Below are 26,871 nucleotides of genomic sequence, written 5' to 3'. Positions count from 1 at the left end.
CTCTAGAGGCTCATGAGGGTGAATAAGGGCTGAATTACCAATTTGAAAGATGGAGGAGATGTCGTAAACACTGTAGCCAACAGCATTTGTACACACAGAAGAATGCCCGAAGCAGAAGCAGGGTGTGCAACCCTTAGGATTAGATGATTCCAGATTAAAAAATCCAGGTTTGCATCTGAAAGAAGTTAAGGCAGATTTCAGTCACTGTTTCCACTGGAAATCTGATACTATGAAAACAACAGTTAAAGACGGAGCTACCTCTCACAGCTGAAGCCTTCGACGTTGTCTTTGCAAACACATCTTCCTGTTTCAACGTTACATTCATCTGTGCTGCCGGACGGATTACAGGAGCATGGCCTGTTGGATGGGAATGGAATACAACAATGAAGAGAGAGAAAAGAAATCCCACTCTTAAAGCCTGGAATGGAATCCAGGCTGGCAATGGTCACACTGGTCACCCATCACTCCTGGCTTACAGCCATATCTGCCATAACTGCTTTACATAACGGCAGATTTTACACAGAGTGACCTTTAAAGGACAAAATGAACTCCTGATACTTTTCCATTTGGATTTGGTTTCAGTCATCACCCATGATGAAACCCAATACTGTGCACACTAACTTAAACTACTAAAAACACTCTCTGTACTCTCCAAAACCCCAGGGTCAGCATCACAGTGGTGTTGAAGCTTTCTGACAATCACTGCTGGGAAAGGGCTCCTGCTATTATTACCACTTTCCTGTGCAGATTCAGGACCAGTCTCTGATCCTGAAAACATTTACCTGCATCCAGCCTCAGTGAGGGAATGGAATCCAGGCTGGCAACGATCACACTTGTCACCCATCACTCCTGGCTTACAGCTGCATCTGCCGTAACTGTCACACTGTGTGCTGAGAGAACCTAAAATTCAACGAGTTCGTGTTCAACTCCAAATATGGACAGATGGGTAAGTAAAAAGAAACACAAGCAGACAGATGCTAAAAGTAATGCCTGATGACCAATATGTAATCTCTAGATGATCAGAGAAAATAAGGACCAAATTCCAAACTAGAACTCTTTGTAAATCATAGCTTTAAAAGCCATAAGCGTTCAGGTTTCCAGGCACACCCACTACTCTCGAACAAAACTATCCCCAGTGATACAGTCCACACAAGGCCGGACACCTCTCTGGCCATCAGACATGCCATAAGATTCTCATCTAGAACTTCACTATACATAGGCACAAAACAACAAAATATTAGCCCAACTCAAAAAGAAAAATACAAGAGACTGAACGCTGCTGTGCAGCTCTAGACACACTCTAACGTGCTGCACACAGCTCAGCCCTCTAAGGAGATCAGACTAAACAAAATCATTAACAAGGGGAGCCTTCTTTAGCCAAAGTTCAGATGGTCTCCATGACCCAGCTGCCAATTATTTACAAAACCACTACTTCTTTTACATACACTAGGAAGTAATCCGAAAGTTCATCTTCGTAGAGGGAGGGAGAGACGTGGGGGCAGAAGGAGTTATTTACAATACAAGCTAGAACAGCGCTCAAACTGCCGCACCTAACCGCACATGCTCAGGACACAAAGCTCTATTTTCTGGGTTCAGGAGTCTACAGTGTCATCTTACTCCATCAAGTGGAATGGATCCTTCCTGTCACTTACCAACAGGACTGCAGTGGCATGGAGAGCAGGCTTCAGTGTTCCCAAGGCGAAAGAAGTTCTCCCGGCACCTCTCACACTTGGCACCATCTGTGTTATCCCGGCAGTTGGTACAGTGGCCACCATGTCCAGTTGAACGGTATAGTTCAGGGTCAAAGTAGCATTCTTGGGATCGGCCATTGCAGTCACAGGCTATAGGCCAAAATATACAAGTCATGTCAGATCTGTATACCTTTAAAAAGAAAATGTCCATGTGTCTGTATGAGTGAATGCCATGTGTGTAGGGATGCCTGCAGAAGCCAAAAGAGGTGTCAGATGCCCTGGAGCTGGAGTTAGAGGAGGCAGCTGTGAACCACCCAACATGGGTGCTTAATTGGGAAATGAATTCTGGAAGAGGCGTGTGTGTTCTTAACCTCTGAGTCATCACTACAGCCCCCAAGACCTGTATACCTTTAAGAAAACATTTTAAAAGACTCCAAGAAAACCAGACCACAATTTCCTACATCTCAGTGACAGATTGTATAGAATGACTACCAGGCACATTGTTTACAGAAAACCTAGTATGTCAACAAGTTTACATAGCCTGATCGTCACTTTATGAAGAAATATCCATCCTTATAGAAAAAGGGTAATCCTAAACATAAGAACTATACCCAGAAAAGAATCTGTGTCCCAGTAGCTGTTCATATGTAAGAGCCAAGTCCAAGGATCCTTTTCTAATTGTTTTTTGGGACAGGATTTCACTGTATAGTGTTGGCTGGTCTGGAACTCACCATGTAGAGCTGACCTTGAAGTAATAGAGATCTGCCTGCCTCTGCCTCCCCAGTGCTGGGATGAAAGTGTGTACTACCACATACATTTTTTTTTTCTAACTCTGTATTCTTATAGAACTGGCAGCAAAAACAAGGCACTAATTTATCATGCAGTTTTTAACATTTTTCATCAACAATCCAAACACATTAAGACACTGTCAAAGGGCCAGATTATCAATCCAGACCAGGGAACTTGAGACATGTAGGTTTAAATCAGCATGTCTCATGATGGAAGCAGAATTACAGGAAAATCCAGACCCCTCAGATCCATCTGCTATAGACCTACAGTTTCAACAGGATCATTGGTTAAACACAACCATACTTTAAGAATAAGTAACCGGCCAGGCATAGGGCACAGCTTTAAACCCAGCACCCAGAAGGCAGCTCTATGAGTCTGAGGCCAGCCTGGTCTCCACAGAGAATTCCAGGCCAGGGTTACATAGTTAAATACTGTCTAAAAAATAAACAAATAAATAAATATTTGGGGTCACAGAGAGTCTTTATTGCTGCTTATTGTAAGATGATCTTCTCAGATTTAACTTGTCCAAAAAATATATAAGCTCTTAGCCATCACATAAAAACAAAGTTTTGTTTGGTTTATGATAGAGCTATCAACTATTTTTTTAGTATTTGAATATATATTTTCCTTTTTATGTACAATACAGTCTATTATAGAATTATAACTAAAAACATTTTTAGAAACTTGAATGCTGGCCCCAAGACCTGGAGTTTAATTAAGCCATGTTTTAGTGCCTACCCCTTTTCCATAGCTGTTGTATAGTGCCCTTCCCTTTTCACTAACTACTTCTCTTGTCCCAAGCTGCCCTCCATCAACCCGCAGTCAACCCAGCTTTGCTGAGCAGTGGGCTGGTGCTGAGATCACAAAGCAGAACAATTCCCATGTCTGTTCTGCTCCAACCCTAAGCTACAGCATGGGCTGTGCCTCTCTCATTCATAACTAGGATGAGGGATTGTTCTTTCATCTATCCCCAGTATCCCATCTGTCCTGCTATAGTAGTGACTACTTCACTCTGAAGGGTTAGTGCTGAAGAGTCTGTGGAGAAAAGAAAATTCAGTGAGTTCCTTATCAAAGCCCGATAGCGGCTACACTTCGTTTCCTAGTGATGAACAGCATTTTGTTTTTATTTCCTGGATAAACTAGAAACATGACATCCATATGCACAGAACTTTACAAATGCACGTGTGTTTAGATGACATGTTTTAGGAGTGCTTCATGTCTCTTTTGACAGGCCTCATCTTACATCATCCAACTACATTACTGTGGTAATGGGATTAAAGCTCACTGGATGCTTAGAAATGCTAGAGGAGGCTATAAAGTTTATCAGCAACTCCAGGGTTTGTTGAGAGAAAGGAAAGATGCATCATAAATTCTGCTCAAGGCAGCTCAATGAACACCATCCTAAGTGAGAAGGTGGCTCCGTCTCAAGGTGTGCAATAATTGCTGCCCACTCCAAGTGTCCTTCTTACTCCTTTTATTATTCCCCAACCGAGAAAGGACGTAAGAACACTGTGATTGCTTTAAAGTTTGCTCATATTAAGTCTTGGACAAATCATGACTCTATGCTTTCTCTCCTGAGTTCCCCTCTCAGTCTGTTCAGAATAAGCTATGGCATTATGAAGACGAAACATGTGTTAACTTCTCCATTTTTACCTTTGCTAGGGTACAGGGCTTATCCCTTCTTCCAAAGCCACCCAGATAACCAGGCAATGGTTGGGCAAGTTCTTCTTACTTTTCTCTTCAGATAAAGGGAAAATGATTTTGAGAATGAGCTCACTGTATCTGACCTACACTAACCAAGCTGGCTGCTTGAGTGAATGAATACTGATGAAAAGAGAACGGCTGTACTCTGTACCTGGAGTCACACAGCCACAGCATTCCATCAGCTGCCAATAGCCTGGAAGGGGGGGGTTCGATAATGTCTATACTTAATATAGTACAGACTTTTCCTTATTGACTCCATCCCCCAATGTAGGACAAGTATTCACATGGCATTTGCACTGTATACCATACTAGTAATGTACAGGTGACAAGCATGGAAGAGGGGGTGCAGGGTCAAATGCAAATACTATGACATTTTATATAGTGAGCTGGAACAGCCATGAACTTTGGTGTGTAAGGAAGGTTCTGGAAACCATTTACTATGGATACTGAGGGGTGGTTGATTTTAAAGGGCCACAGTGACTATAGTAGTCACATTTAAGAGGTGCCACATTGACCCAGTATTTGAATCTAAGCGAACTCCTGGACCTTGGTGATTCTGCTCCCTAGCTGATGTTCATGAAGGAGACAAAACCAGCATAGTATATTCTTAACCAACTTCCTTCATCCATCATTTTCCTCTGGTGGGCGTGTAGTTTAGTCCCCTGCTCTACAGGAGCAATGCCTTTCAGAGTTTTCCATCAGTGAGGAAGTTACCCATCCCTTCTTCCAGCTGCAGTCCTTAAGACAAATAGACAGGCTACCCCAATGACACTCACGTAGGCATTCGCTGGCGCTTTCAGCGGTTGCCCTCCTCCATGGCCGGTCATTGAAGAAAGGCAGGCACTTTTCACAGTCAACTCCATATGTGTTATGTTTGCAATTGCACACCAGTTTGTCAAATTCATTCTTTACACACTCACTGGCATGTCCATTACATTTACACCTGGAGAGGAAAGAGAAGGGGTGGCTGAGAATGGAACCACTGTGAGGTCCTAGAAACAATGCAGAGAAAGTGTGTATACAGAAAACCAAAAGCAACTGAAGAATTCTTTGAATTTTACCATTCAAAAGTATAAACTGAGGCACTTGGTAAGGATAAGTTGAAACACACACACACACACACACACACACACACACACACACACACACACACACACCCATACCCAAAAAACCCAGAATGGAACATTAACTAGACAGAAGACAGTCCCTAACAGTTTCCAAGAATACCAGCAGATATTTCCTGAAGTCAGGATCTTCAGGACCAGCAGAAGACAATGGCTAAGAATAGCACACAGTCTGACACCAGGCCACCTGGGTTTGAAACCCTTCCCTGCCACTTACAGTTGCCTGAACCTCACCCATGAAACAGACAATGATGAAGGCTCTCTCAGAGTCACTGCGAATTGCTTAATTTCTACATACAGGACTGAACAGACACAAGTTAATACTTGTGGCAATAATTCATCCTAAAGACCAATTCTTCCCATTGAAGGAAGTGAGGCACTGACTTGGACACCTAATTCCCCAGAGATGTCCACTAGACAGACTATTCCATGGGGCTCTCTGAGGGCAACTGCCAGTGAAGGATCCCCTAGATAAGTATGTACAGCAATAAACTGAGGCTGCAGGGAAACTCAGAGATGTGAATGTGGCTGGAGCAGAGACATTTCTCTCACTTGCTTCCTTAAAGACAGCAATTCTACAGCTTCAACTGCTATCTAAAAATGCCCGTACACACTGAAGTCATCTTCAATGTGCAGAGATGAGTCCTGAGTCTAGAATCCTGTTCCCATCCTTCTCCAACGCTCCTGTCCCTAGTGGTTGTACAAACTTAATGTCTCTCATAACTTTAAACTCTATAAGTCTATGATTAAGTGCATCATTTCCTCCAAGTTAGCACATTCTCTTTCTTTCTTTCTTTTGCTTTTTCAAGTCAGGGCTTCTATGTAGCTTTGGAGCCTATCCTGAACTCTGTAGACCAGACTGGCCTTGAATTCACAGAGATCTGTCTGTCTCTGCCTCTCAAGTGCTGGAATTAAAGGCGTGTGCCACCACTGCCCGGCTAGTCCATTTTCTGTATTTAATAACAGTATCACTGTTCTCCAGATGGTCAGACCTTAAGAGCATCTTTGACTAATGGCCGGGTAATTTCCCTTTCACAGTAAAACGCATCTCTGCATTCCTCTTGATCAGTCAGGAGCCTGACATCAGGCATTTGTTTTTTAATATTCAGATTATATGGAATCAAAGCAGGAATGGAAATTCCATCAACCACACTGTCCCTTTACCCTGTTTGCTCACTCACCCTAAACATTATTTGAATTGATTCTGTGGGTCAGCATATAAAGTAATGGGCTTCATGGTGTCTTCATAACCATGTAACACTATGCTCTGCTCTCACCATTCACTCATCTTCCTAACCCAGCTTCTATATTATAGCCTCACCCCAAACACTGTGCAATTTCTCACTGGTTACATTTCAAACCAATCTCCATGAGCATGCCAGGAACACCAGATACAAAAATAAATTTTCTGCTCTAGAGACCTCATGGGCTAATACAAGGGAAGAAAGTCCATGGTTCTTAGCCTGTCATCCCTGACCATAAATCCATCTTTCTGGTTTACAGTTCTGCAAAGAGATTTTCTTCTCATCAAGCATAATTACTCTCTCTGAATGTTGCTGATACAACCCATCTTCCTGCACTCAATCCAGACATCTTCCCTTTTTACCCAAATCTCTCTGTCCTTGAAAACCCATCCAGACCCAACTGTACGCAGTGCTATCCCTGGGCAGGTGGCTGGATTGTGTAAGAAAGCAGGCTGAGCAAGCCTGGAGAACAACCTAGTAAACAGCACTCCCCCATGGCCTAGGTTCAGTTCCTGCCTCCAGACTCCTGCCTCTCTGGAATTTCTGCCCTGGCTTCCCTCACTGATACACTGTGATCTGACAGTTGTAAGATAAATAAGCCTTTTCCTTCCCCAGCTTGCCTTTGGTCATGGTGTTTATCACAACAAAAAGCAAGCCAGAACATTTTGAGTTTGTGGATTAGGGATGCTCAACCTATATTTGAAATTTACATATTTATGAATTGCTCTTAACTCAGTTGTAAGATCCTAGGTCAAGATTCTCCCTTAAGCAACAGCTCTGCAGAATCAATTACTGGACTCTGCACTTAAATGGTCAATGAGAGTGAACTTAACAAGGTTTCAGAAAACCTAATTGCTTAGCTTCCAGAATAAGATCTGGTAAGAAAAAAAAAAAAAAAGTCTAAATTGTAGTTTGTCTTTCCAGATCCACATGGTCCCTAAATGCTAATAAAGTCGTAAACAGTTCTACATCAAAGTTCCAATCATAGTTTACTCACCTGCCGCCCACAGCAAAGTCTGAGATTGCATAATAATAGGACTTGAGAACTTTGGGATCATTAAAGACTTCATCTCCAAAAGTGTTTAGGCGATTGAGTGTTACTCTGATGTCAGTAGCAGTCACCCATTCCTGCCAGAAAAAAATAAATAAATAAACAAAATAAAATAAAGAGAAGTATAGGGACTGAAGATGAGAAACACATTTGACAAAATCTTCTAAATAGTACATATGTTAATCTAGATCCTCTTTTGTTAAATAAATCACTGGAATACTGAAGAACTAACTTTGATTCCCTGACATTTTCCTTCTTGGCTCTTCTGCAGTCAATAGTTGCTTCACCACTTGGAGATTCCAAAGGCCAAGACACTGTCGGTTTCTTCCTAAGCTGGCTGAAGGGGCTGAGCGAAACCCAGTGAGCAGGAACTCTCAGCAGGACTCCTTGCTCCCCTGTCAGTCTACAACTACAGTGCAGCCAGGAGTCACAGCTCAGAACACACGAATGCCACACATTCTAGCACACGTGCCCTGTGCATGCACTGCTTCTCCCTGTACGTTTTGTACCATCTAGCTCTGGCTCCTAGGCCTGAACCCCACTGGTGTGGGGCAGATAGATACCTAAGCACAAGGCAACGTGTGAGCATGCTGACCCAAGCCAATCAAATGCAGTTCTGTGTCTGTTGTCATCTTTCCTACAACATCACTTCTGTTAGGTCTTCCCTGGCCCACCATTCCATTGCTTTTGCTTATGCCATCCATCTCAACACTGCCTACCACACCCCGATTAAAGGTATCAGAAGGGTAGGAAATTATGTTCATTTTGTTCGGTGCAGTGACCCTCATGCTTGGCACAGAGTGAATGAATCTTCATGTGATCAAGTTGAAAGGTGTTTCATAACAGAGCAGCAAGAATGAAGGCTGCAATATTACCCCTGGGTTTTATGACATCTAAGCCCTTATAATAAATGCCCTTTCATTGAGCTAACTTTATCAGATGCTTACATACTGCTATCAGAATGATCCCAATGACTCAGCCTGCCAGGGCCACACCCTGTGCAGTTTCCTTCCATGCTGACTCTGGGCTTGGATGTACAGCTGGTTTGGGCAGAGGGGACATCAGTCAATATGACACAAGCAGAGGCTTGATAAGGACTATACATGCTCAAGGACTTGCCTCAGCTCTGGTCTCCTGAACATGGAAGACCCCTGGGGAAAAGAAAGACTCAGCCCTTGGTTGACCCGCCTGATGAGTGAACCTAGACCAAAGATAGCACTTCTACTCCAGTCCAGGAGACTGACTAAGGAGTTATGTGCCAGAATCACCTTCACATCTGTAACAAATGGGGAGGATTGGCTCAGGCATCTATGCTTTTAGAGGGCTCTATGAGACCAGCAAGTGCACTCCTGATTAAGAACCACTGCCTTAAGCTAAGCCAAATACCTGGCAACAGGGAGAGCTCATAAAAAACTAATCTCCATGAAACTTCAAGTATAATTAGAAAGGAGAAGCTGATGATTTTACTATATCCAATCTTGGAACTCAGTAGCAACTCCCACTCTCCACCACAATGGCAGGAATCTGTTAGTTGTCCATAATGTAAATAGCTAAACACACCTCTGTTTAATGCTTATAATACCTTCTAAGGGCTTCATCTTTACCACAGCTCCCTTCTACAAAGGAGATGGAAAGCTCCCAGGATACCACTCTGACAACTGCCTTCATCATGAATATCTTAAAAGACCGGAGTATGAGTCTCAGTTCTGCCAACTAAAACTGTGAGGTGGGGCAATTTACATCCTTTCTGAGCTCTGATTCCTCATCTGTGAAAAGGAACATGATAAAAACATCCGACTTACAGAGTTACAAAAGTTAACAGGCTTAGCACATCTAGACATCAGAATGCTGCTCAGTTATCTACGGCTGTTAACATGTTTGCTCAACTACAACTAAGTATATAACAGATGCTAAGAACTACAAACTAATACATACTGATACTCAGACAGTGGAACCTGAGATATCTCCTCCTCCATCTGGGAGAAGGCAGTTTGCTCTTATCAGCTAGAAGTCAAATCTGCTCACCCGACTTGGCCCCAGGCTAAGACAGCCAGGGCTCTTATGTCCAGACACACCTAATTAAAGCTACTGCATAATGAAATGAACTCACCAAATTTACGAAGACACCCAAAGCATTCTTACCACAGACTCTCACTAGTTTCTATGACATGAAGAGCAGATAACAGCAGAATCCCTGCTGGGGAGCTGCTCAAGACAGACTGTGGCCTGCAGCAAGCAAAGGAGCCAGAAAACCACCCTTTCCTACTGGTCCCACTGCAGTCTCTCCAGGATAGGAAATACAGTCATCTGGACAAAGAAACAAGGCTGGCAGATATCTGCCATATCGCCTTTCCTAGGACTTTCCTTCAGTTTTTAGCTATTTCATCTCTCTAAATCAGCTATTCTCTCTGCCATTTATTTTATCTGCTTTACCAGAAACTCTTTTCTAAAAGACCTTGGTAAATGCTTGGATTTACTTTCATATTCACACATCTCCTGACAGCCTAAAAGAATACAATGGGTGGGAAACTGGACATGCATGAATAATATATTCTTATCAGTGGCTCTGCCTAAAACTATATAACCAAATCAGAAAGTGTCCTTTAATGTAAGAACAAATTATAAGTCTGGCAAGATGGCTCAGTGGGTAGGGGTGCTTGCTGTCAAGCCTGATGATCTGAGTTCAATCCCCAGAACCAACATGGTAGAAGGTCTTGCATGTTGTCTCTGACCTATATGTGGGCGGTACAGTGTACACATGTGCTCTTACATGCAAAATAAATAAATGTAAAAGAATGGTAATTGTAAATAAATTCCAGAGAAAAAGACCAAGAATCTGGAAGTGGAAAGCCCAGAAAAACAGGGGGTTTCCACTAAGAAGTTTTCATGAAATGGACACAGCATTTGCAAAGTCACACGTAGTCCTTCCTTTTTTCCCCAACGAATATATATAGACTGCTCCCATTTAGATACTAACATCACCATCTAAATAGGAGTGACATCAGTGTCTGCATCAGTCTCTAAGAATGACACAGTGATCCCCACTCTTCCATAGTCACCCAGCCAGAACATGTGGAAAGTTTAAACCCAAGTCACACACAGAGACTCCATAGGAGGGTGTATAAGTACTGTGCACATAGAACTAACTGATGGAAGAAATCTTTGATTTGTCCTACTGTTATACAGGGAAAGGTTTTTAAGTGATGCTTAAGCACAGTACCAAGATACTCTAGCAGACATCTCGTCTGTAGAACTCAACTTCTCAGGTGAAGAAGAAAGAGTTCTCACAGTGACGATCAATATAGACAAAATGTCCTGTGTGCTATGGGGAAGCATCAGCTGTTCCCCATATTAAAATATATACCTTTAGTTTGTCAAATCAAGGAGCAGTTAAGATAGGATGCAAGAAAAATGGGAAGGTTATTTCAAATATTTTATTTACTTTGGGAAGGGACAGGCTGGTAAGAAGGCTCAGCAGGTAAAGGCACCTGCCAGCAAACCATCAGTTTCATCTCTGGGATCCACAGGATAGAAGAAAACCAACTTCCTTTAGTTGTTCTTCTCTGACCTACATACATGAGCTATTGTGCTCACACACACACAATAATAAATTTTAAAATATATATATAAAAAAATGAGAATCTTTTAAAGACAGTATCTCATGTATTCTAAGCTGTCCTTGAACCTGCAACACAGATGAAGATGACCTTAAACTTCTGATCTTCCTGCCTCTACCTCTCTTGCTTTATGAGGTGCTAGAAATTAAACAGTCTACACTGAGTTACAGTCCCAGCCCTACACCAATATCTTCTTGAAGAAGTCAGACGTGTATGTTCCTTCCTCAAGTATAGACACTAAAGTTAAAACTGTTCAGCTTTAATAAAATTTGCAAAGTAGTTCAATGTGGTGGTGTACTGGGGAGGTTGAGGCCAGAGGGTCAGGAGTTCAAGGTCATCCTCAACAGCCTAAGTGGGCCACTTCAGACCTTGTCTCAAACAACCCCCAAAATTAGTGTGTGTTTGCTTGTTTTTGTCTTGTAAAGGCTAAGCCCTGGGATATGTTTAGAAGTGGAAAAGATATAGAGCCAAAGTCACCCAGGCAATGGGAAGAAAATAGTTCCTTTCACTTACAGTTAACACACAGGAGAACAGCAGAAACCCTGCTGCCCATGTGACGGGCCACGTGGATAATTTTCATACTTAGTCGGGGAGAGAACAGCCAGTTCCCACACCACCTTGTGAGTGCCTACCTGCAGCACAGGACTGTTGTCAAAGTTATAGGCACTGGGCCTTCCTTCCAGGGTTGAAAAGGCCACGTTGCCCCCGGTGAGGGGGGAAATGTCACTGAATTCATCAGTACACAAGGCCTGCTGCTCATCCCCTCCTGTCCTGATGAAGCCACGGTTGGCCTTTGAGTAAGTATTCTCGCAGGAGCCACTGTAGTACTGGTAAGGAATCCAGGGCCCGTCTTCTCGAGTGCGCTTATAAATGGCGAAGCTCTCTGGACGGCTGGTGTGGAACTTGAGACGCACGTAAGTGATGTCAAAAGCCTTTCCTGTGGAACAAACACATCAAAGTTCTTAAGTTTTGTAGATAAAGATAAAAAATGCCCCTATTCCTAACTAGGTCTGCAGCTTGATGAAGAGGGGCCCAGCAATAGACCACGAAGACCTCAGTCCACTCAACACAGTGGTTGGGCCTGGTGGGCTACTCTAAACCTGGAAAGTGCACATTTCCTCACAATACACAAAGTCCAGTTGGCTTCTTAACTTTGGCCATGAAAACTTGTGGTATAAGTACAGTACTAATGAATTTTAAAATAAAACTAAATAAAAAGCTCACCTACTCTTCATGCTGCAGTTTCAGGGAAAGCTTAATTAAAAGATATTGAAAACCATCTGAGGACTTTTGAAATCGGTCTTCTGGGTACTTTTTAAGTACTTTAAAAGCCTTACTTTTTTATTAACTACAGTGAGACTCTCTTGACGCAGGAAGACTGTCCTCAGAACTACGTTTTCATCTACCCCAGTGGGAAGGAAAGTGTTTGGACATGAACAGGAAAAGGGAAAACCCTCATTCAGAAGCTCAACAAAGAGATAGAAGAAGAAAGAGAAAAGCATCTTGAAGAGGTTATATCTGAAGATGTGTTCACAAGAAAGAGAATACAAGAGAAGCAGCTCTGAGCAGCAAAGAGCAGGAGGAGGAGTCATAGGCTGTCTGCCCTCTGCCCACCATCCATAAGCACAATGTTGGGGGGAGGGGTCCCTGCACAGCCAGAGAGCATGGCCAATGGTTGGGATGGCATATCCTCAGACAATATACAACTATTTATTTACTCACCATCCATGCCTATCCTTTACAATACTTAATGCTTTGCTACTTCTGTGTTCTACCAGACACATGGTGACCACAGTTGGGTCAACAAGTATTTGCTGAGCTCAACTCCACATTCAATCCTATGAGACACTCTGGGCACAGGGTGTGTACAGAAAAACATCTTTGTTCTTAAGGAGCTTGCATATACTCCCCACAAATGAATCACCTCTTAGGGAAAAAAAAAAAAAAAAAACCCACCCTGACCTTTTCCTATGCAGAACAAGGACCCCTGCCCTCTCAGATTCTGGGGAAGAGACCTCTACTGTGAGTCCAGGCCATATCTACACTAAAACTGACTTTCTCAACTGGTCCAGATCATAGAAGAGATTTAATAACTCCCCCCCACACCCCAAGACAGACAGACAGACAGACAGACAGACAGACACACACACACACACACACACACACACACACACACACACACACACACACACACACACACACACACAGAGTACTCTAATACAACACAGACGAACTTAAACAAAGCTGAAGCATGCAAGAATACAGGACTGGGCATTGTGGGGCCTGAGCTCAGCCTGGCTCCTTTACCCACTAGCTATCTGATTTCTGCTGTAACAGTTTCCCTTTTATAAAAAGATGAGAACAATCCTGCCCCATCCACTCTTGCACATCCTCCACCCACTAGAAAGTTCAATGTAAAGCAATATTAGAGTTTATGCAAAAACTCTTGAACTAAGGATTTAGACCTGTTCATATAAGGGCCTAACTGCCCCTGGGGTACTTAGTAAGTACATTCACCAAAGAGCTACACAATACAGACCCCTCCTCTCAGGTGGGGCACAGTGTCTTTCCCAGACACAGGTCACACACTACAGTTCACACAGCTTTGTTAAAAGAACCATTGTCTCTGCTGTCAAACACTGGCAAGCCATCACTTCAGAATGAGAGTGAGATTGTTGTATAGTATCCATGGCATTCCAGAAACTTCCTCTCTAAGACATTCCAGCAAGGCAAACAGTTGATTTTGCACAGGAGTAGGTGGCGTGGGATGCTCACAGGCTTACTCACTAATCTGTGGATTACACATTACCTTGACTTTCCTTCTCTCCCTACCTTCCTAACATCTCACTGCTTTTCAGCAGCCTGACCTATAGCAGATACCTTCTGAAATAAGTCTGCATATGAGGCTACATTGTGGCCATAGCAACAAAGCATGCAGAGAGCTACACTGCTTTCAGTCACTCTGAGACTTGCTGGCTTCCCGGTTGAGCTCTCAGCCTTGTTTCGGAGCAGCCTTTCGCTGGTCACAGGAAAAGGGAAGGAGCTTCCTCAGACAGCCACCAATGAAGCACTTATCCCAGGAAATGCATGCTAGAGTAGACTTTAGGGCCAGTGTGGAGATTAGAATGAAGGACAACTTCTTTTTTTGTTTGTTTGTTTGGTTGACTGATTTTGTTTGTTTTGTTTTGTTTTGAGATGGAGCCTCTTAATATAGCTAGCCCTGACTGTCCTTTAACTCACAATGTAGACCATGCTGGCCTCCAGCACAGAGACCCACCTGCCTCTGCTCCCAGCTCCCGGAATGCTGGGATTAAAGGTATGTGCCACCATGCACAGCCCAAGGACATCTTCTTAAGATGTGGCAATAAATAGTCCAGGAAAGATGACAGACTAACCATGAAACAGAGACAATAAACTCCAGAGAAATGAATGGGCCTCTAGTGAAGCATGGGGAGACACCATCAACAGAGGTGTAGCAGCAGACAGAGAGGAACAGGAGCCACCTTAAAGACGCCTCTGCTTCTACTCCCCTCCGCTTCCTCGTCAAAGCGGCTGCTTCCCATCCCATGAGGAGGAAGATCGGGAATAACATTTCATTTTCTACCTTAAAAGCCACCAAAGGGAAAACAGGGCCACTCGCCAAGACAGCAGAAGATAACCAGGATTATAAAAGTAGGGGATGAGTTCACCTCAGATACCTGCAGGTCACCTAGATAAGAGGAAATCTCTATAAGGCAAGAGGATGTGAGTGGCCTGAAGGACCAGAAGTATCTAAGTTAGACATAAAGTCTCGGGACCTCTTAGTATGTAGATACTGAAGCTTAAGGAGCATGTAGAAAGCAAGGAGCAAGTGTGTAGCGTTAAGAGCCAGTTTTCAGATCACCCTGAGGAGCACCAAGGTTTAAGGCACAGCCAGAGGCGATGACAAATCACACAGTGCAGAAGTGACCAGGGAGAGTAGGAACCAGAAAACAGGTTCTGAGGAGGGACCATCAACAGTATTAAAATCTGCTAAGAGCTGGGCCAGGAGATGCCTAAGTTAGAAAAAGTGCCTTCTACTCAAGCGTGAGGACCTGAGTTCAAAGTCCCAGTCAGTGCCCACTTGTGCACTACACTTGAGCGCCTCCATGTCTGTCTGTCCTTCCCCCTGCCTGCCCTCCTTCTGTCTTACCACACTTTCGGCCTCATACTGGCCCATCTTATCATTCCACACTGGCAAAATAAGAAGAGCTAATTAATTGGTAGGTGGATAGAAAATAAATTCAGGTTCTCTAATTTCCACTCCAGTGACCCTGCCATCCTATCATTCCATCATAGAAGCAAGCAAAACTAGATGGTAGAGCTCTAAGGTACAGGAGCCATATCAAATGATGTAGGAAATCCTAAGTGCAATTCTGGATCCATCACTTCCTGTTCAGGCACAAAAGGACACCATGGATATACACACCCTGCAGAGAGTACCCAGCTTCTGAGTGTTCTACTGGCCCCCGTCCTCCCCTGCCACATTCCTTCTTTAAACAACAACAACAAAAAAAAAAACTCAAGTGCAGATGTTTAGAATGGAGCACTCAAAACTAATTAATATTTTCTGCCCTGAATCCTACAGCCCTGAAGGAATGAGAGAAGAGGAGGGGGCTGCCCGAACAATGAAAATCCAGCCATGCTTCCAGCAGCGCCAAGCCAAGGAATTCTGCTGCAGCCTCCTACGTGGTGAAGTATTTCTAATCTCTTTGAGAAGGGAGAAGCTCTTCCTGTCTTAGAATTGGATGCAAACACTGACTGCTGGGGAACATAAACGTCTCTCTGTTATGTGCGGTTAGGAAGAATTCCATGAGGACCTTGTGAAACAACCGCCTTTACAGTTTAGTGATGAATGACAATGGCCATACAGAACTTTCCAGGGTTCCAAAATGCCTTCCATGGCTTGAATCAGAACAAAACAAGTTCCCTCTAAAGAATCAAATTGGTGCCGCTGGTTCATTATTGTACTTACAGGCTAGCTCTCTAGAAATCAGAAATGGAGCGTTCTCCGTGCAGTCAGACTTAGGAGTCAAACACTAATAAAGTTGAAGAACAAAGTCAATTAGAGATGCTGTATGTTTAGGCTACTAACTAGGGCTCTCCAAACAGTTAACACAAACAGACACAGAAAGCAACTGTTTGAAAACGTTTCCAGTGTTGTTAGCACAGAGTTCCCAGGACAACATGTCCAGCTGCATACCAGCTGTCACTGTTCGCCTTGAAGATGACTGCACAGACACAGACACACTGATCCAGAGAGCCCAGAGCCCAGTCAGTGCTGACCACACAGGACTAGGACAGTTAAGTACTTCCAGGTTGTACTGAGAGGACCAGAGCAAGTTCAGCAGAGTCACCCCTACTATGGAAAACTCAGTCCTGAGGGCTCGAGTTGTGTTCTTTCTACTGTTGAATATCATCTTTTTGTTTTGTTTTGCTTTGTTTTTCGAGATAGGGTTTCTCTGTGAAACAGTCCTGGCTGTCCTGGAACTCACTCTGTAGACCAGGCTGGCCTCAAACTCACTGAGATCCACCTGCCTCTGCCTCCTGAGTGCTGGAATTAAAGGCGTGCTCCACCACCGCCAGGCTAAGCGTCATCTTTTAAATAGAGCGCTGAAAGAGAGATAGGAAAAGAACGACAAGACAAGAGAGGGCAACTCACTTTTTTCCCCTTAAATTTCAGTGACTGTCCATGGCCTGGCCCTTTGTCAATCAGCCAAATGCCATCAGGAAAAGGATACAGACCCACAGAAAGTACACTTAAATTACCACAATTCACAAACGAGGACAGCCACCTTTACCATTTTCTAGCAAATAGTAATTGTCAACTAAACTTATTATAACAAATACAACGGCGCTTTCAGTTTGAGGAAGGGCCTCTTCTCAAGTGCATGGCCCACGTTTTCAACAGTCAGTTTTCCAAGTGTGTGTTATAAACACTTCCTTTCACATTTATGCCACATTGTACGACAGACACATTAAATGCAGAGCCCAAATATAGGGAGATAGATGATTTCAATTTCTTTTGTATAAACTAGTAAGATTCTATACATCAAAAGCTGTTTGTAAAAATGATGGTGAGGATGAAGTTTATGAGAAGAACACATTTTGAAGTAGATAACACAATTTTGGAGACAAAAACCTCACAATTTCTAAGGAATTAGATTTTCCCATAAAGTATCAAACTTAAGTTGTTTGGACACAATTCTAGCCTCTCCCTCATATTCACCAAATACCACCTGGTACTGTCAGGCCACTAACCCAGAGCAGTACACATCCAAGAAAAAAAAAAAAAATTCCACCTGTACAGCCAAAGAACAGAATCCCCCAAATGCTACATAATCTTCAGCAAAGTGAAAGGCTCAGCTAACATGGTTCAACCTGGTTTTTAAATGTGGCCATATTTGTCATTCAGCCCCTGTGTGGACAAAGAGAATTCTTAACTAAATACTAGAATGTCCAGCGTGCTTGGAAGGTCATTTAAAACAGGTGCAAATTCCCATTAGAGGCTGACAGTTTCCATTATAAAACTTCAGGTAAATTTATCCTAATCTGGGTACCTCTGCCACTTCATGTTATATCGTCACCAAAAGAGATAAGATTACCAAGTGAAGCCCAAGTCAAGATCTGGGAACATGGTTTATTAAGTGGAACCTCATGCTTACAAGGCTTAATACCAGCCCTGATTCAGGCTAGTGGGTCACAGCATGCCTGAAATCCTTGAGCTGAGCTAAAGGAATGAGGCCCGACTTTCCTCCCACTCATCCACACTCAGGCAAAAAAAAAAAAAAAAAAAAAACTACTCACTCCACTAAGCCAAGTTCTAGCTGTGGGAACTGACTGACGTGAGGGAGGCAGACAGAGAAAGCAAATGATTAAATTTATTACAGAAAGAAAGTAAGCAAAAAGGCAGTGATACCTATGCTGCAGAAGCAAAACTGCTTAACATGTAGAGCTGTGGGAGAGAGGACGCCATGGGCATTTGGGGGAGGGTCTTCATCGCTCTGTGCTATCTAATCTGCACAGAGGGGTGAAGACTGGTCAAGGAATCAGGAGAAAACAGCCAGCGATGGTAACAACGGTTGCAGCATCTAAGGGCAGCAGTGTAGTACAGACCAACTCTCCTAATCCCTTCCCCACAATGCACAAAATCACAGAAGGCTAAATAGTGCCACCTTATTTCTTCATCAACTACTTAAGTGAATCAATTGCCCCCAAGCTCACTGTGACGAACTTCTGAGGATATTCCAATGTTCCATTTTGGAAGAATGCTAAGCTTTTATTGTTTAGTTTCTGTAGCTCCTAATGAGCACGCCCCCTTCCCACTCCCCATGGCCATGGTCTACTTGTATCTCTCATCAATAGGATAAATTCCTACAAATCCATACGTGGCTAACTACAAAATGGCTTTCTCAGTTTTCATGGTTGTGTATTAATTTCTTACCACAGCTACCCATTAGTTCAAAGATAACAGCCCTCACTAGTCCTGATAATCATACAGATACAAATTCTTCCATTCACTCAACAAATATTTACTGAACATTAGTATGTGCCAGCTAGCCAATATTCTAAGCACGAGGTCACAGCAGAAAATAAGATACATATGGTGCCAAACAAGAGGAGTTCACAATCTAGTAGGATGCAAGGTTGGGCAAGGGATGGAATAAAAGAGTAACAGTGATGTGACTGAGGGGTGACTTGGCCAGTGCTTGCCATGGAAGTTCAAGGACTTGAGTGCCATCTCCAGCATCCACATAAAAGGCCAAACATGGGGCATGTACTTACAAAATCCCAGTGCTGCGAAGGCAGAGACAGGCCGATCCCTGGACTTGCTGGCCAGCCAGCCCAGTCCAATCAGCAAGTCCCAGATGCCAGGGAGGGACCCTGCCTCAAAATACAAGGAATACAGCTCCTCCTCAGGAATGATATCTGATGGCAAATTCCAGCCTACACACACACACACACACACACACACACACACACAGAGAGAGAGAGAGAGAGAGAGAGAGACAGAGAGAGAGACAGAGAGAGACAGAGAGAGACAGAGAGAGACAGAGAGAGACAGAGAGAGACAGAGAGAGAGTTATGTGTCAGATATAGAAAGTATGGAAGGAGGAATGCCAGCTAACATTGCACTATCAGAGGTGACCTCACTAACACAGATATGGTGATACATGAGCACAGACCTTAAGTGAAACCCTGAACACCTGGATGAGGAGCATTCTCAGGACAAATGCAAAAACCCTGAGCCTGCCAGCAAGCTTTAGGGAGTAGTCAGGAGGTCAGTCTGAGTAAGGTGGAAAGTGTTAGGGGACAAGGCTAAGGACACAGGACATTCTAGTATTTAGTTAAGAATTCTCTCTGTCCACGCAATGGCTGTATGACCATCACAGCCACATTTACTAACCAGGCTGAGTCACGTTATCTTGGCCTTTCAGTTTGCTGAAGAATATGTAGCATCTGGGGGATTCTGTTCTTTGGCAATACAGGCGGAAATATTTGAGGCCACTGGAAAGACCCGGTTCTTACTGTAAATGAGGTGAAAATCTCCCGGAGAATTTTGTACATAAAAGTGCATGCTCTGCTACTTTTAAATGTTATATATTTATATTTTGTGTATGTGTATGTGAATGTAGGAATACTCACTACACACTACAGTATTCATGTAGAGGCCAAAGGACAATTTTGTGGGGTCTGGGCTCAAGCTGAAGTTGACAGGCTTGTGTGTCTTTGGCCACTGAGCCATCTCACCAGTCCCTCTTGGCTCACTTGGGCTACTATATTTGCAAAACACAAGCTGGGATGGGAAAATAAAAAAGTTGGTGGAGGAGGGGCTGCAATAACCTAGGCAAGAGATGACAACAGCTTGGTTCAAGGTGACAATGACATGCAGTCACTGGATTGTTAGACATACTCTGAGGGGGTTTCCTGACTGACAGGATAAGAGGCCTAAGCACCTGGAAAGACAAAGCTGATGCTTGCTTACTCAAACAATTGCAGGGGTAGACTGGGGAAAATGGAGCTTGGTGGCTATGCGCTTGAGGTGACCATGAAACACCTAAGTGGAAATGTCAAGAGAGCAATTAATACACAAAAATCTGGAGCTGGGACTTTAGCTCTGAGGCAAAGCACTTTCCTGGCATGAATGAGGCCCTGGGCTAAAACTCCACCACCACAGAAAGACAGAACAAGTCTGAAGTTGAGGGAGAAGTATAGGCAGGAGGGAGAAATCCGGAAGTCATTAGCAATCAGTATTCAAAGCTATGGAGTTAGACAAAAATGTCTGTAAATAGACACAGACATGAGGACAGATGAACACAGACCAGCAAAGAAGACTCATGGGAAATAGCAACAAAGAGAAAGACTTTTTGAGATTAATAATTACATCATATCCCCCTTTCCTTTCCTCTCTCCAAACCCTTCCTTGTTCCCTTTCAAATTTATGGTCTCCTTTTTCATTAATAGTTATTACATTGTGTATGAATATATGTTCCTAAATACATATAAATCTATAACTACACCACACTCAGTCTCTGTAATTTGCATAATTGCATGTAATGGTTTCAGGGCCAACCATCTGAATAACCAATTGGCATACTTCTCAATAAGGAAAATCATCTGAGTCAAACATTTCTGAAAGATGAAGCAAGACTGAGATTGAGCACTGGCCACCAGAAGCCTCTACTAACTTGAAAAAACGGTTTGGTAGACTTCTAGTTAAAAACAACAAAGAATGTTGGGTTGGGTTGGGTGGAGCTGGGAGGGCTGGGGTACAGATTAAAGCCAGATTAAAGACAATTTCCAAGCAATTCTGTTATAAAGAATAGTAGCTGGATAGGAACTAAGAGCAAACTTCCTGTAAAAAATTAACATGTCTGTCTGTCTGTCTCTCTGCCTATCAGAAGACAATTACTGGTTCTCACCTTCCACTGTGTGTCCCAAACAGCAGGCACCTTTACCCTCTGAGCCATCTCCTTGGTCCAGAAACTGTCTTTGATAATGCTAGAAGATAATATATCTTGTGCTGATGGAATGACTCAATGTGGCTGGAGTTTCAATGACAGTAAGTTTTCCTGGTGGCACAGATGAACTAGAGCGAGTCCTATAGACTCACCCTGGCCTAGAGTGAAGCCCATGAGGATAGCATTACCAAAGATTCCCAAGAGAGAAAGGAATAATAGACATTCCAGGGTCACTATAAGTGACTTCAAAAATTATTTAATTTTATGTGTATATATGTGCACCATGTGTATGCTGAAGCCCTTGGGCATCAGAAGATAAACTGTGAGCCACCATGTAGGTGCTGGCAAAAATCTGGGTCCTCTGCAAGACCAGAGGTGCTCTTAATACTGAGCCAAGCAGATCAAAACCTCCAGGCACTCACTCCAGAGAGCCCTTTCCCTTCCATTCAGCCTGTGCCTGGACTTTCCGGCTACAGTACCTTCGCATATCCTGGCCCTGAGTAACGATCACCTAGAAAACTTTTGAAAAAGGCAGATTCTTAAGTATCATTTCTAGAAATTTCAGAATCTGTACCTTTTTTTTTTAACACACCGTGACTTTTATGTGCAATCATGTTTGAGAGCTACTTCCCTGCTGTGACAGTTAGTTTTAATTGTCAACCAGACTCAATCTAGAATCACCTTTGAAGGAAGTCTCCATGAGGAACTATCTATACTAAGCTGGCTAAGAATGTGCCCATGAGGGATTTTCCTAACCTAGTTAATTGATGGGATGGGGCCCACCCTGAATATGAGCAGCACCGTTTCATGAGCTGGTCCTACACTGAATAAAAAGGAGTGAGATGAGCATGTGCAAGCATGAATTCATTCATGATTCTCTCTCTCTGCTCTTGACTGCAGATATCACTAGCTGTTTCAAATCCTGTTACTTGACTGTAGCCTGGAATTGTGAGCTTAAATAAACCCTCTCTCCCCTAAGCTGCCCGTGGGGCATTTTATCCCTGCAACAGAAACAAGACTAACACAGCCACTGGCTTTCATCTTGCTTCTCACACTTTAAATGGGTTAGATAAAAAGGGTATCTGAATGCCGTGGGTGCTACAGTGTAGAATGGATGAGGCAGCTCCTTGACTTTCACAAGCCATGCATTCCAAGGCTAAGTGTATAGCAAGTATCTAAATGCAGACAAATACAGGTGGTAAATGCAGCAGGGGCTGGTTACTCAGTATCTATAGGCTTGGGGTGACTAGACCAGCTGAATGCAACCTCCATCACATCTTATTCCCAAGTCAATTTCCTCAAGGCTGTACTTCCTGGGCCAATAAAAATATACATTTGATGTTTAGAAAACTAATGTCTAAAATTTCATGATGATATCCTTTACATGCAAACATTGGTTAAATTCCTCATCTCTTCAAGCTCCTTCTCCCCACTCCAACCCCCCAAATTGCTAATATGTAACACACATATAAGACCATCAGCAATTCTCAACAGGAAGGAACAGACACAGAAACAGTTAACTTTTGTCTCAGTACACTCTAACAGGTAAGAAAACGGTTGTTTCCTTTGTCTAGAAGCCTAGACTTGTTTAACCCCAGTCTCTGTTGGGTAGTGTTGGCATTTTCAGGCAGGGTGTTTGCTACATTCTGCTGGTTTAGACCAGTGTGGAAATATTGACTTTTCAAAAAAGAAATTTCAGATGTTTATTTTAAAAAAAGAAAGAAATACATATGGGAGCTTTAAGAGCAAAGTGCAAGATGCTCTTGTAGATAACCCAGGAGGAAGGAGAGGAGGGGTAAGAAAAAGGAACAGGGAGGGGAAGGATAATGGGGCAAAGGAAAAAAAAGGAGAACAGGGGATTGAGGACTTAGAACATTCTGGAAGTTCAGACCTGATACTTGGATTTTCAGTTATTTCACAGCACTCACACCTAATCTTTAAGGAGGGTGTTCTTTTTATTTTAGAAGCCTCACTGGCTTCACCTTTTGTCAGACTCAGCAGAGAGCTCCTTCTGGGTAAATTTAGAGTAAGTCAGAGCTGATACACTATGTAGCCTGGAGATTATCTGGAGTTTGTCTGTCTCTCTAAAGAAAAGCTTCACTGGAATGGAGCCATGCCTACTCGAGTGCACAGTTTCCCTGGCTGCTTACTGGAGACCAGAACAAAGCTATATGGAAAACACTGTATGGCCAAGAAAGTCTAAAATATCTGCCATATGGCTGACAGATGACTTAAGAAATCCAAGAATATAAAAACAAAGATTTCATGGGCCTTAGGGGAAACCTACCACTGTTATTCTGCTAAATGAACATGGCAACAAAATGACTGCCAATGATCTATTACTATACCTTTAGATCAGTGCATTGCTTAATCCACATTGGAGACGCTCCTTATTGCAGATGGTAATTAACACAGAGCTCCACAAGAATGAGCAGCGAGTGAGTGAGGGACTCTGGAGCACTTGGCCCTACATGGACTGTCCTGCCCTTCTCAAGGTTCAGGCTCCACGGGAAAGAGGAATAAAGAATGTGAAGAGCCTGAGGCAATGGATGACTCCAAGGAAACAATTTCCAGGCACAACAGGGCCAATACACATACGAAATCAGAGACACTGTGACAGGCAAGACAAAAACTGCACAGGTTCAAACAGACCAAGTCCTAGCATTGAGAGGGGGAGTGGAAACGGTCCTTCACCCCCATCCCCAGCCAAGAAGCTACTTCCAATCAATAGCTGCTAGGAGAGAGAAAATCAGTTTTCTTCAATAGAGTGACATGGGGGTCTGTCAACCACACTCCAGGGCAGGCCTCATACTCAGAAGTAGCTGGCTAACACAAAACAAATTTTGAGTGTGTGCATGCATGCATTCATGTATGTGTGTACATGTCTTCTTGATTTGGGGGCTTTGGTTTTAAGAGAAAGAACAAGAAGTCAGGTGGGTAGGTGGATCCCAGATTCCAGGATCCTCCTACCCACCTAACTTGGGGAAAGGCAAAAAAATATGATCAAAATATATTATGTGAAAAAAAATTAAAAACAATTTTTTATCCATGAATTTAAAAAAACAAACAAACAAAAAATAGTCTCTACTAAAACTTCAACTACTCTTTTATAGGGCATGCTGTTTTAAAATCTGATGCAAGCCAGGCAGTGGTGGCGCACGCTTTTAGCCCCAGCACTAGGGAGGCAGAGGCGGGTGGATCTCTGTGAGTTCGAGACCAGCCTGGTCTACAAGAGAGAGTTCCCGGTCAGCCTCCAAAGCCACAGAGAAACCCTGTCCTGAAAGCACCCCCAAAAAAGAAAATCTGATGCAATACATCTGAATTTTTCTTGTATTACCACCAAAATAACAGAAGACAGAGGTTTATTTAGAATTTTCTAAGATTACTGACAACTTAAATATGTTTGGTACCTAGAAGTACTGTTTCATGGGAGGAAAACACTTTATTTCTTGCAAATGGGTAAGCACAAGAGCAGTTAACAGAACTTATCATTTCAAAAATCAAATGTGAATGATATTCTTTTACTGATGCAGCTCATGAAAATGAACCATTCAGGCAGAAAGACAAGGAAAACAATACTGCTGGAAAAAGAGGCACCATTTTTCCAATGCGGTCCTTCCCAGCCCCAAGCAGAAGCAGTGAAAGGATAGAAACTGATTAATTACGTCAAACAAGAATCATAGGCGGGAGAGGGGGAAAATGACATGTTGAGAACTGCAAATAAAATGGAAAATGCGAGCAGATCTCATTAGATCTCTATGAGAACCTCCCGCCCTAGTCTTTTGGGTAGGAATTCAGTCTTTCACACAAGGCCGCCTTGTCCTTCGGCTCTTCTAAGCGGATGGACAATTTACATCATGAAAATACCCAGCCAGCTGGCATCCCCTCTACAAGAGACTGATTGTGATCAGATGCCTTTCTAAGATAAGCATAGCGAATATCCTACACTTTTCATTCATGCGCCCTCCCCACAGAGGCGAGGCTCTCCACACACACCTTCAGAAGTCACTCATCCCTCCCTGGCTGCACTGAGACTTGCTGTCCTATTTGTGGTTAGACTGTGCTCTCCCATCACATGTCTATACAATCTCCCTAGGCCAGAGGTAAATAACCTTGTATTCCTACACACAAACACATCTGATTTGTCCAGTGATTTAGAGTAAAGCAGAAATCCTAAGACAGTCTCAGTATACAACCCATGGGAAACTGCTACAAACAATGAATCAAGAATTCTAAGTAGAAGGTTATCAAAATGACCAGTGGGTTTAATGCTGTGAACAGTCATTTAAAAATGAGTTTTTTTTTTTTAAATTAAAGCAATCATCTTTTCCATAATGAACATTATCATTTTACAAATTATTCTTAAAGTTCTCTTCAATTGGAAAGTAGAAAGGACTTAAGCAGTTAAATATTAAATGTTCCTACCCAGAGATAAGAAATGTTCCCTAATAAATCCCCAAATTTACAAATTGCATATATACCAGATTCAGTGAGGCTATGTAAAGGGGAAAGAGGCCACTTGACAGATCACCCACACAGCATATTTCAGATAGTTGCCAGTACCTAAAAAATGAGCCCTTTTATCTGCTCTCCCTCTACAGTGAGAGCAAACATTCAGCACGATAACAAGAAATGCTCTTCAAATCCATCCTCTGACATATTTCAAACAGACAGCATCTTGGGTCTCCAGCATGGGGTGATTCACATGCACCCACAATGGGACCTGTTCTACCTTTCTGTTTACATCCTGGAGAACTGCCAAAGTCCTTCCCAGCTCTCTTTGATCTAATGCCAGAGACTTGGTACCCAAAAACCACCTAGAAGTATTCTCTTAGGAGCTCCACGGCTGCACTGAGCTGGGGAGGGATGCAAAGTACTCCAGAGTGTATGGCATCACTCCTTAGCTGCAGAGTCTATGCAGGTTACCCAATCTAACACAAGCTCTCCAGGCAAGTCACTGTGAAGCATCTCAAAGTCTGATTAAGAGTGCTTAATTTCCTGTTGTCTCCACCATGCACTAAAACCTACTACAGTCCTGCTGTAGTTATCACCCATCAACAATACCTCATCTCTAAGCCACTCTCTTCAAATCCTGCCTTTCCAGGTTCAGTTCATGGAATGTCTGTCTCTGTGACACTCTCAGTTCTTCACTATCAGGAGGGACTGTCACCCTGCACTTGGGCTTAGATTTTTGACTACAGAAGAGACTGGACGATGTTCCCTGACAGTCAATTCTCTGTGTGTCATGCTCATGGAACTGTTTTTCCTAACATTTAAAAAAAAAAATCTGGCAGGGGGTTGGTGGCGCATGCCTTTAATCCCAGCACTCGGGAGGCAGAGGCAGGAGGATCTCTGTGAGTTCAAGGCCAGCCTGGTCTCCAGAGCGAGTGCCAGGACAGCCTCCAAAGCCACACAGAAAAACCCAGTCTCGAACCCCCCCCCAAAAAATATCTGACAAGGATTTACATTTTTCATTGTTTAATCTATGACACATGTACACTGAAGGACATGTACACTGAAGGACACAGGGTGTGAGTCTGGGGATCAGAACTTTTCCTGCCATTCCTTTGAATCATGTTTCTGTTCTTTTTTTTATAGGACGAAAACAGTGAACTTAGAGGAATATAGTTTGCTGCCTGGTTCGTTCAATGATGTATTCATTTTATAAACA

General features: G+C 43.1%; 1 protein-coding gene across 1 annotated transcript in view; it reads right to left on the bottom strand.

Moving 5' to 3' along the window:
• Window positions 1-26,871, bottom strand: part of Lamc1 (laminin subunit gamma 1) — a 118,238-nt gene that overhangs the window by 30,334 nt on the left and 61,033 nt on the right. Inside the window, exons 2-8 of the mRNA XM_027417362.2 lie at window positions 11,853-12,157; window positions 7,550-7,680; window positions 4,961-5,127; window positions 1,653-1,841; window positions 783-900; window positions 259-357; window positions 39-175 (exon numbers count right to left, since the gene is read on the bottom strand). Coding sequence (XP_027273163.1) covers window positions 39-175; window positions 259-357; window positions 783-900; window positions 1,653-1,841; window positions 4,961-5,127; window positions 7,550-7,680; window positions 11,853-12,157 — 1,146 coding nt within the window. The remainder of the gene's footprint in view (window positions 1-38; window positions 176-258; window positions 358-782; window positions 901-1,652; window positions 1,842-4,960; window positions 5,128-7,549; window positions 7,681-11,852; window positions 12,158-26,871) is intronic.

This window comes from Cricetulus griseus, chromosome 5 (assembly GCF_003668045.3).
Source record: "Cricetulus griseus strain 17A/GY chromosome 5, alternate assembly CriGri-PICRH-1.0, whole genome shotgun sequence".
Taxonomy (NCBI): Eukaryota; Metazoa; Chordata; class Mammalia; order Rodentia; family Cricetidae; genus Cricetulus; species Cricetulus griseus.
The sequence above is the reverse complement of the archived record's forward strand: the minus strand, read 5'-3'. Positions and strand labels throughout refer to the sequence as shown.